At 37.6% G+C, this 12341-nt stretch overlaps 1 protein-coding gene across 5 annotated transcripts in view; it reads right to left on the bottom strand.

Annotated features, from left to right (window-relative positions):
• PPFIA1 (PTPRF interacting protein alpha 1) overlaps nt 1-12341 on the bottom strand; it is a 68477-nt gene that overhangs the window by 11282 nt on the left and 44854 nt on the right. For 3 of the 5 annotated variants that reach the window (XM_064452896.1, XM_064452894.1, XM_064452897.1), the window contains 6 exons: nt 10734-10885; nt 9772-9944; nt 8899-8992; nt 2451-2532; nt 2121-2321; nt 1094-1156 (listed from right to left, as the gene is read on the bottom strand). In XM_064452896.1, coding sequence (XP_064308966.1) covers nt 1094-1156; nt 2121-2321; nt 2451-2532; nt 8899-8992; nt 9772-9944; nt 10734-10885 — 765 coding nt within the window. Of the gene's footprint in view, nt 1-549; nt 610-1093; nt 1157-2120; nt 2322-2450; nt 2533-8898; nt 8993-9771; nt 9945-10733; nt 10886-12341 lie in introns of those variants that run through there. The other 2 variants (XM_064452899.1, XM_064452898.1) reach the window with 2 other exon arrangements.

Genomic DNA, 12341 nt, shown 5'->3' with positions numbered 1-12341 from the left:
ACCTGTGCTAGTGGCCAGGTTAAACAGGGACCTTCTGCGCACAGCAGATATTCTTGTTGGACTTGTGGCTTCCCAGAGAGCCATCCCCCACCAACACACTCCACACTTTGTCATGAAATCAGTTTAAAATTAGATCTAGTATGTTCAATACATAGAAAACAACAATGCTTATTAAAAAAGAATAACTTCATTTTGGTGATTCATAAGCTAGAAAATATTTCAGAAAGCTAATGATAACAAAAACTTCTGAGTATTCTTCTCGTGGCAGCCTTGTTATTAAAAATCCTTATGCATAGCTTTTTTTTGTGATGTACAAAGTATTTTACAAATTTTCAATTATGAACCACCAAATCATGGAAGTTGTAGGAATCATTAAATATTTAAATTACCTAAATATAAAAGCATGTCTTCCAACTATATATTATACAGAGAGATAAGCCCGTAGTTTCCCCCTTCTCCCAATCCCCAAGACACACCAAGAGTCATTAAAAGAAACTGCTAGAAAGGAAAACCAGATTCTTTCATGCTCTAATTATTGTGACAGTTTACATATAGTCTATAATATTACATAAAGTTTCCAACCTGAGCCCAGCTGCCCTCCTCATCTTCCTGTTACGTGGTTAGAAAAGCAAAGAACACATATGTATTAGTATTTAAGTTTAGTAAGGAGATCAAAGTTAAAGATGCACTGCAAGACTAAGTCTACTGCATATCGAAAAAATCTAGATAAAGCAAGCATCATGCATTGTGAAAAGGTATACAAGGCACTCTTTTGCATGAGAGGTTGCAAAACCCAACTACTGATTAAGTTTTCTGGAGAGAATAAGTTTCTGTGCAAGTAATTCCATTTGTCTATTAGTTAATCAAATCAGAGCTCCATTTTACAGATTAGAAAGAGTTTTGTTTACAGTCTTATCAATGTTGACTTTCTCCCCCCTTCTGGAAAAAAACCTATCAAGATGCAGGTTACAAGGTTAATAGTTAGAAGAAGCAATGATCCAGAATTCTAATGCATTAATTTGGGGAAGGAATAAAAAAAGACCAAAGGCACTTGATTCACTAAGGAACAGAAGTGGCAACACTGTAAACTAACCGTTTGTTGTGTGGCTGTAAGATTTTCCATTTCTTCATGTGTTACCCAGACATTTCCCGTGGTCTAATATGACCCCACAGGGAACCAATCCCATCCAGTGAAAGGAAAGCAGTAACAAAGAGGAGAGGTTGCAGAACATATAAGCAATCGGTACATGTAAGGAGCAGGCATGGGCAAAAGCAATGGTTTCTAAACTCTTAAGTATAGGTACATGTATTGAAAGTAATGGCATGGAATAAAAGCCTGTTAACATGGATCACTTTTCTTCAAGGATATTAGCAAAATCAAATGTGATAAATAGCTTACACTGATGTAATTAATGGACAAACACTTGACTCTGCTCTAATCCGAAAAATGCATTTGTAGTCTAGTACGTAATCCCAGGAACCTCAGAAACAACTCCAGACTGCAGGGCAGCCAGCCTCATGAGAGGGAATTCATGCTACATGTCTAAATTTACTACAGTATGGAGAGACAGGTGGACTCCTAGTTTATGCAGGCTGAATCATTACTAAAGAGCATTTGGACAACACCCTCAGAGCCATGGTATGAATTTGGGGCTGTCCTGTGCAGGGACAGCAGTTGGACTTGATGATCCTTGCGGGTCCCTTCCAGCTCAGGACATTCTATGATTCTGTGATTATTTGGAGTTAATGACCTTACACGTGTATTAAAAGAGCCTCCAACTATTTTACAAATTTCTGTACGCACACGTATACTTCATCTGTATTATAAATTCTGGTGAGGCCAAAAGGTCAGGCAAATAACACACTAAATATTTTGGATTATATACTTACAGTGATACAAACTTCTATTTCTCTTAAGAAAAAAAATGTAGTTATTCCTTCCATTAATTTCCATGAAAGGAAGAAACATCCTATATTTAAATTAAGTGTTTCCTCTACAATTCAATGTTTCAAGAATTTCTTATTTGAAGCTCAAATCCTTTCAGTTACACGTTTACAGTAGAATTTTTGGAAATTCTAATGGTTCTAGAAGATATTTAATGCTGGATCACTTTCCTTACCGTCCTTGAGGTGGGAGGGGCAGATGGACTTGTTAGTGACATGATTTCCTGAATGGCCAGCCTCAGCTTCAGTCTGTGCAGAGGATTACTAATTCCAATTTCACGCTGTATTTCTGTATCAGACAAGGCTGACATGATAGCACCGCTTTTCACATTTGCTCGGCAAGCAGCCACGTACCAGGCTGGCATCCCAACCCAGAGCTGAAACACAAAAAAGGGAAGTAAGGAAGATCTGGAAAACATTCCTGGCTCCAAAACCTTAAATTCTTTAGAATTCTGTACATTGAGGGGTTTATTTTTTATTTATTTATTTTTGGAGGGACCACTTACCTCCAACCACACAACCACAGTGGGCCCATCCCACTGTGCAAAAGGTAAACCTTGTCTTCTGGCTTCCTCAAGCAACTCATGCCTGCGATTACAGAAATAGTTATTAATAACAAAGAGAAACCAGTTATAACTAGATGTCACAATTTAAACACTGCATTCAATTTGCTGTCTTCTTTCCAATACTGAGCCCTCTCCCTTTCTCAGCCTTACATGATACACCCCTACGGCCGCCACAGCACACATACAGGGACTTCACAGTGACATAAGCTGAACTGGAGAGAAAATTTCAGGGTGGCAGAGATGCTGGATCTTGCCTTTCGCAATTTGTGTCTGAAACTGCTGCCGACGCTCTAACCAACATTGCCAAGACAAAGTGGAGACGTCAAACTTATCTGTCAGATTCTCAGTTGCTGCAATTTTTTGTTCAGCAAATTAGACTGAACCAAAATACGTCATTCTTCCTCAACTTGCAGATCTGAAACCTGTAGAAATGTGAGAGTACATCAGATGCCTGTGCCACCGAAACGGTACTGTCCATCGGGCTGTCGAGGCTGGAAACTGGGACAGTAACCATTTAACTGGTGAACTTCAGTCTGCAGCAGCGAGCCTGCCAGAATTTCAGGCACAGCTTCAGACAACCATTACATTCAGAGTGCCACGCTTTGGCAATTATATTCTGAAAAGCTGTGTACTGAAACTCAGCTTTCATCTGCTATGATGACGCCATTTCCTTTGTTATTCTGAAACAGAAGAGGCTAAAGTCTAATATTGACATTTCAGCTTACAGAGACAATGGAAGCTGACAAGATCCCTACAAATAGCTACCAAAAATGTTTGATAAACCAAGAGACAAAAACTAGTGCTGTGAGTATCAGCATGCAACGTTGCATGAATATCTGTCTGAAAAAAAATGGGTGAAGACTGAAAAAAAGCATATTTAAGCTGCCTTTGAAAGCTAATTGTATATGGTTAAGTCTCCACTCTCTCTCCTCAGAGGTTTAGAAAAAAACCAACTTCACTGTATTGGACAGTATTTACTGTTTTATGCTTTTTATTCATGCCTGCAAGTCTAGAATTAAGATAAGCAGCACTACTACAGATTCAGGATCCTACGTTATGTATTTATAATTTTCTTACAATTTAAAACAAACAAAATCTCCTCGCCTTCAGAACCATATCGTTAAATACATCTATGATAAAATATTTAAAAGCTACGGATATTAAAATACTACGACACAAGACATCTCAGAAAGGGGTTACTGAAAGACTAGCAGCTTTCTTTGCTAGCAGTGCAAAACAGACAGGCTGTTCAGCTCTTTTAGACATGCCAGCACACCCAGGATCCTCATGTTATATTGGTAGGTAACTAAATAGAAAACATAATCATGGAAGTAATAAGTAGGCTAGTAACTGTTTTATCAGTAGATAGTACTTCTCCACCCACATGTCAATACATACCTATTACTCTACAAGAACCTCCCAATACTCTATCCTAATTAAATGTGCTGCCTAGGAATGAAAAAAGGGGAGGAAGGAGGGAACTGCCATATAACTGGGTACAAATAACTGTTCTGAGGTACCCATTTTAAGACCCAGCAATTAAGGTGGAAATAGCGAAACCTAGCTATTGAGCTGCTAACTGCTGAACACTAACAAAGAAGAGAAGACCGTAAAAGTGAATACATATTTGTACACTTCAAGAAAATATGTATATTTCTAAATTAGGAACAAAGGGTAGGCTATTTTCCTTCTACCGCGGAACACATGACATTAAACCCACAGATCGCTAACCCTGAATGCATTCAATTTTGCTTTGCTTTGTTTTTTAAAGATTAAAGAATGAGAAAAATAAATTAATAAGGTATTATAAAATACTGCTTGGTAAGAACAGAATAAAATGCTTAATACTGTATTTGCCGGAAAGGAATACGATGTTTTTTCCAAGTAGTTTAATTTCAAAATTGGTGCCTTTGTCTTCCTTTCTGGTGGCTGTGGCAACAGGACCGTGCAGCGAGGGAAGCCCACTAGTGATGAGAGCGCACAGACATGCCCAAAGCAGCCTCACATTTGACTAGGATGACCCCACGAGAGCATGTGATCACTGCCTTCCCTCCAACTTATAAACCACTTGGGGCATTGTGTGGAATTCAGAGAACTGCAGTGTATTTTCTGCTAGTTTTATAAGCCTCCCTGCGTTCTTCAGGTTAGCCATGAAACAGCACATCATTTGGAGATGAGCAGAACAGGGAATGCATCAAAAGCCTAAGCAGAGGTTATGATGCAAACTTTAAACTCATGGTGGCATTTTATGCAGAAAACAATTGTGCGGCTGGAAGGAAGTGTTATGTGATGGAGGCAAACAGAGAAAAACAGAAACAAATAGAACAAAAACGTTCATGAGAACTTTATGCAGAAATCACTCAATGGATCCAAAGAGGCATGCATCCATGAAGTAGAAATTTAATTGTGCAATTTGTTCACGTGCAAAAAGAGACAGAAACTTGCTTGCATGGGAAATCATTCAATGAAAGCTCAAGACAGTACAGGCAGAAAACATCTTATGGGAAGAATTCGAAGGCAGCTGCTGTTTTATCTGCAAATGAAGCATCAGTGTTTTTTTCCCTATAGCAGAGAACTTCACTTTTCCAACAACTCCCCTCCAACTTCCCCAAGAAATTCGATGCATTCCAGCAATACATGATCAGATTCTTTAAAGATCACAACTGACATGCCAGTTTAGCTTCACAGGCCACCCAGTTATAGCAGTTAAGAAGTGGGTGCAAAATCCAGCTTCCTATCTCTTTGACGAAAATAATATAAAAATAATACTCCAGTAGTGCTGGCAGTGTTAACAGATGGTATGAAGCTGGCACCATGAAGGACAGAAAAATGTCAAACGAGTAGCTGGCTACTGGAATAATTCTTAGGTGACAACACCAAGGGATAGATGTCTACAGACTTAAAAAGTTGGCTGAACATCACTGAGAACAGAGACCAAATGTGCTGCTGCAAGAGGGGAACGCTTGTTGTTAGACACATTCAAAAGGCATCTAACACCAGCTGTGGAGAACAAAGAAACTGTGGTCATATGGGATGAGAAATGATGTCAGAACTCCAGGTGTTTGATGTAGTAGTGAGCACACAAGGCCCTTTAAGACCATGTGAAGTATTTGTATTTAGAATGGCTCTTGGCAGGCAAGCATACTCCAACCCTACAAGGAAAATAAAGCAGCCCAATGCAACACCACTTTGTCATGGCACTGAGACAGCATGGGAATAAATAAATCCAGCACTTGTAGCCAAAGGGAAATGCTGTATTCCAGATTTCTTGGATGGAACTGAAGGTAACTGATTTGGAAGAAGTTTAGAGACAACACTGTAGGGAACGTGGTGAAGAAAGTAATGCCAATGGAAATGACAGAGCTGCAAGATGTAAAAACTGAAAGGCAATGGTAGCAAAACATGACATGAAAATAAACTAACTTCAGGCAGAGCACCAGTGGAAAGTTAATATCCTTATTATATATTGATTTCAGGCAGGTAATAAACTTATTGCGCGTAACTTTTCTTAAGGAGAGTTATCTTAAATTTAGGGTTGCCTTCCTTTTTGATTAATACAGTATTAAGTTCCTTGTGTTGTACACAGAAAAGCACAAATACAGTTGTGGTAACACTGTCAATAGTACAGCTCACAAAGGAAAACAGCATGAACAAAACACTAAAACCAACTTAAATTTAGTAAACAAAGAGCAACGGTTTACAGAAATACATCTATCTTGGAAACAAATGGCCACAAATATCTACTATTGCTAAACAACTTTCAAACCCCAAATTACAAAACTAACTCCATCTAAGTAAGGTTTAATACTTCTATTATGGGAATTCACACCATGCAACACAAGACATTGAACTAGCGCTCACACTGAACTGAACGACACTGGATTTATTTCAGCAACACATTTTCGCAATAAATACTTTTGAATCTAGTCTCTCATAACTAGACTTTTTTGAGAAAAGTTAGAGCTTTTAATATATTGCTAAAAAATCCAAATGGACTTTATCATAATTTCACAACAATCCTAATAAAATAAATATACACTTACCCTGATTTTGCACTACCACATCAAATGGTAAACAAAAGGAAAATAAAACAGTGAAGGAAATATATAAAACTAGGATTAAACTGAACTCAAAGCATACAAAAACAGACAAATAACACATACTGAAATTTAATTCTGTAACTATAAATAGGTTTTGGTTAGTAAAGACATGGAATACTGCCCTCAGCCTGTTTGTGCGCATGCATGCAGAAATCAGAAAGATAAGCAATGGACAAATAGGGATTAGAGACAACTATAAATAGAACCAGCTGTCATTGCTCCAAGCATTCAGGTAACTGGAATTCTTTTCACTGAATACAGTGTTTTATAAGTGAACAGTCAGCCTTGAGAATTTGTTTTAACCCCACCCTCCTCCAATATCAAAGTGAAAAGCAATTCAGAGCAGCTTTACCACTTTTTCCTTTTTGATAAGGACCATCTCAAGAAGGCGGCAAGGGATCTTTGACACTTTGCAATAATACTGCTCCCTATGTTCAGGACACCTGTCAGGATTCTGAAATAGCCAGATTAAAGTATATTGCTGGGATTTTTCAAATGGTAGTTTTCCTTCTCATGGAAGTTCAAGGGGCCCTGCTGCTGCTCTCAGCAGTAAGAGTAATAAAACTAAACAACACGATACGTATCTTCATCAACAGAGTCTTGTATCATACCCACTTTCACTTAAATAACTGAACTATAGGTACCTTCCTGTGAATAAGCATGTACCCGTATTTAATAGCTGGGCAAGGCAATTTCAAACTGAAAGTTTTCATTTGTCTAATCTAAACACTTGCCTTTGAAGCAACCAAAGATGTGCAGCCATGAGGTATACTTCAAGTAAACTTTTGAAAGGCAGAACGTTTACAAAGAAAGGTCATAATTTATCTGCAACTACATTTTTTGCATGTATTAAAGCAAGACAGCATAGAGTGTTTTACTCTGGAATGAAATTTGTTGCTGGTATTGAGAAAGATCTACATCCTTCAAAGGACAGCCCTACCACTATTTAGATATGACCAGACTAAAGCTATTTATTCAACCAAGATGTAGTATGACTTTAAAGTTCTGCAGAAAAGGGGAAAATACCAGATCATAATAACATATGATTGCCTTCAGTGTAACAGTCTGAAGAAAAACAGCTGAGCATTCTGTTATACAAACAAAACCACATTCCACACTGACTTTTCAAATCAACGCACTGCTGGTTTTCATTAGCAGTCACCAGACATTATTCTCATTTGTTAATAGAACTTAGGTACCGCGAGAAATCTCTCTCGCAAAGAGAAAATTAGCACACTCTTTTCAACATTCACTATCCTGTTTTCAGAAGTAAAAAAGCAAGACAGGTCTAATCTTGGTCAATTTTTCTGACATAGAGTAAAGACATCTGAACAGAATTGAAGCAACAGAAGTTCAAGGTATACAGCTCAGCTTTGGGTGGAAAAATGCAAAGAATGCCTGATCCAACTACATAAATCTGAGTGTTTCCTGTATTACCATATAAGCATCAAGGCAAGATTCCTACTAGTAGCAATATCTATTTTTCACCTATGATTATAGTCTGTGCTTCATCTCTTCTAAGCCTAGGAAAAACAAAGCATTTAACAGATACTCAAAAGGTGAACACTGAATTAAAGATTTTCTTGGACACACACTGAAAATAATCTCATGATTAGGAAAAGGTAACTGCGTATATAAAAGGGGCCATAAAAAAGGAAACAGTCACAAATTATTAAAAAACAGGAAATCAGGGGTATATGGTGCAAAGAATAAAGATTTTGGCTGTTAAAATATATGAGAGAAAGTGTCAAGACAACCTCAAACAGAAGTAAAAAAACGAAAATGTAAACACAGCAGCAGTTAGCAACTCAAAAGGAAAGACTTTCAGAGTCACCTGCTAGAAAGGAAGCAGCAAATGCGTACAGAAGGATGTCTGTACAGAACATCTCATGCTTTCACTCTGTCAACTCTTTCACACTCCGGAGCAAGTAACAGCCAAAGACGACTTTGGGAAATCTTCCACATGAATTAAACCCAAAGCAGGTATTAAATATAACAAATTTGGGGGAAGGTTGATAAGAGTCCACTTTTATCTCCAAGTTTGTGTATTACAGCATTTCAACAATAAGCTTTCAGCCCTGAAATTAATTTCAAACTTACCACAACCTATGCCACTATTAATGTTTGGGGGAAATAAAAAAAACTAGCAAAAAAATTATACACAGGCTTATTAGCCCTAGCACCATACTAGGCAAAAATACTGAAAACAAACAAAACAAAAAAAACAAAACATTTTTAAATAAAACCATGTCTTAACAACAGAGGATAACAAATACTCAATAACTTACTTTTTCTGCATTTTCCTGTTTTTTTCTGCCTGTCCTCCAAGCTTGCTGAGACCTAATGCATCCTGAGAGGAACTATCTGCTTCTGCCATGCCAACTACAACAAGAAACCAAAGCACAAAACAGTTTTGTTATTATCTCAGTTTTGGCCGCTTTTAACTGAAAAATCACTACTGCTTTACTGAACAAATGTAATGAACCCTTTGTAATATTACTGATCAGAAATGTAAAAAGCCAAGCCTCCAAAGCCCATCAATGACTATTTTCTAGCTGAATTAATACCTATCAAAATGGCATATAAAAAGAGGAAATTCACATTGGTACACACTCAAATAGGTGCGGTCTAAACCAGCTGGAATCACACCAAGAACCTCACGTTTCAACCACCTCTAAGATGAATTCTCAGTGTTCCCTATCACTTATGGCTGGCGTCAACACCAAGGGACCTGCTTTATGCAGAGAATTATAAAAGAGAAAGGTAACCGTAGTCTTCACTAAGCCAGATGGGTTTGTTTCAACGGAGTTCCTTTGGGTGCAAAGTGAAGACATGACTGTCGGTGTCAATGCTAACAAAAGCCTCTTTCACTTCCAAGATACAGTTGAAATTTTTCTTTCGCAAAACAAGCCATAACAGTTCAATAAGTTTCAATAACCTGGCTACATGAGACTAAATGACAGCAATACCTGACTAGCTGAACTTGCGTCCTACGCTCACAAAAAGACCTGCCAGAAGATTCAGTGTCACTAGTTCCAAAAAATGCTGTAGATCAGCATCAAAATAATCAGTCATAAATAGCACATACTGGTACATACATCATAAATTTCACTCTTTCACTCTCTTATTGTGAAGAAAAAAAACCCAAAGGGCAAACCAACCTTGTCCTAATGTATCCTTGCTTGCATGTCCAGGTCGTCCCTTTTCTTTCTTGCCAAACAAGCGGCCAATAGAGGATTTGATCCCCTTCTTTTTGGGAGCTTTATGAAGGGAATCTTGGCTACTGTTGCTGCTACTAGGATTACTTGTTTGCCCGTCTTGCGAGCCTGTTGAACTTTACAAAAAAAAAAAAGGAGTCATAAAGGAGCACATGCACAACAAACTCACTGGCATAACATAGTGAGGCACAAGTTCCAGTTTCTGTGCGAGTTAACGAAAGCTCAGTAACTCACTAATGACATGCAATTTCACCTTTTAAGGAGTCATGAATAGAAACATATCTATTAAAATACAAGTCATTAAACAGCAAAAACAGTGGAAACAACTAAATCATGCAAGAAGGGATGTAATATTTATATACCATAGCATGGAACTACAAGTCAATTCTTACTTTTTTTAAGAAATAAAAGAGTTTAAAGTGCAATCTGGAGAGGCCAAGGTTGACAGCAGAAGTTCCTGACAAATTGAGGCAGACAATGGAAGTTTGAAATACTTGGAGTGAAATCCATCTCAGATACTTAGGCACTCTGAACAGAACATCTGTCAATCAAAATGATGGTATATTTTGCAACTTATTTCTAAATTTATAGCTATATTCCAGCCTATGAAAGAGGACTGGAATTGTACATCTTTCATTTCCTAAACTTGAAGCAAACTTAGTGCAGACCTTGAGTACCAGAAGAATTCCTCACAAAGTCATTTCTGATCATTAACAAAATCTGTTTTCTTATTGCTTGTGTAACATAGTCACCCATTTATGTGTTCACACTCTTTACTTTTGAGAAACACTTCAATATCTAAACTAAAATCCTACCGGCTGAACAGCTTTGTGGTTTTAAGATTTTATTCTTATGGTCTAAAATACTAAGTTACTGGTAGCTCTGACTTATTCACAGCTACTTACTTTCTTATGTCCCTGATATCTTCATGGCTCACTGTATGCAAAGCTCCCTTTTGGACTCTGTCCAAACGCAAAGATCGAGGTGAAGAAGGTGGTGATGTCTCACATTTTATTGTGGTTTTATCATCTCGTACCTCTTCTCTAGAAGCTGTAGACTAAGGGAAAATTAATGAAAACTTGAGGGGTCAGTTGGAAATGCCAAAACATGAATGCATTATCAACACTACACAAAATACTGAAAGGAAAACTCAATTATTTCAGTGTTAAAGGACTACTCTTGCTCTTACCATTCTACAGTTTATTTTTTGTCTGACTTCTTTCTGTATTTTCTGTTAACTTCAGTGACAAACTACTGAATTTCAGTCTTAGCTAGTAGCACTCATCTTTTATTCATTCAGAGAGCTAAGAACTAATGTCTTCAGCACCATAAAACTAACACACCCGACTTCAGTTTAGGCAAGTGCAAAAACAAAAAAGGAGAGTGTCCTGTGAAAATAGGGCATCTTGATTGCCAGTTATGTGTTTAGACAATCATTAGCAAGATTACCAACTCTATGAAGTCAGTTTCTACATACCTGTGGCTACAGCTTATCTCAAAGTTTGAGCAACAGAAATTAAGACTTATTTGCATGCGCACTAACAGATCTTTAAAATTAAACGTTGCTTCACGAAGACTGCAAAATAGTGGTTACAAACAGAAAGTAATACAACAGCCCCCCACACCAGCAAAAAAAGCCAAATAAAAAAACCCACAAAATAAAACAAACCCACAGTTATGTTAAGATAAGCCATTTTACGTTTAATATCAAAGAGCATAGAATCTTGCTCTATTATAGGGTTACCCTGCAAATGCCTTCTTTTATATTCCTGTTATCTATTAATGACTTTGGACAGGGAAAGAGATGAAGGGGCACACCAGTAAATAAACTAAAGAATTTTACCTTTCTACGGTGTTTCCTTAAATCACTAGGCTGACAGATGCATGCAAAGAAAAGAAATTCAGAAAAGCCATATTTACTGTAAACTGTAGAACAGACTGAAACAACTAGTACAGACAAAACGTATTAGGGACAGTATCAATAACAATTACAGCAATGGCACAGAGAAAGATAGAGTATGGAGCACCCTTCAAACCACAGATTACTTAAATGCATCCCTGAAGAGGGGGAAAGGAAGGAAAAAATATAATCAAGACTTAGAGTCAGTTATCTACACAAGTACCATAGATTTGCATGTATTGGTACCACAGGCAAATTAGCACACAAAACGTGTGTTATCTTCAGGAAGAAAAACAGTAAAGTACATGGGGGCATAAGGTGTTGCTTTTAAAAAGTGAGAGTATTTCCAGTCATCTGTCAAGGACTTGCCTTCAACAACATAACCCACATGGTAGCCATAGCAGGCTTCATACGATGCCTGCACTAGGCCCTTCTCACACCTTAGCAATTTCTGTAGTTGTTCCCTACATAGGATAAAAAGCAGCCATACTTTAATACTGAGTGCCAACAATAGCTGATTTCTATCCAGTAAGAGTATTCTATTCTTTTTAGTACATATAAAGTGCTGGGGTGTTTGAGGAAGAGTCTACCACCATTTTTACTTTATTTTATT

This window comes from Phalacrocorax carbo, chromosome 5, assembly GCF_963921805.1.
Source record: "Phalacrocorax carbo chromosome 5, bPhaCar2.1, whole genome shotgun sequence".
Lineage (NCBI taxonomy): Eukaryota > Metazoa > Chordata > Aves > Suliformes > Phalacrocoracidae > Phalacrocorax > Phalacrocorax carbo.
The sequence above is the reverse complement of the archived record's forward strand: the minus strand, read 5'-3'. Positions and strand labels throughout refer to the sequence as shown.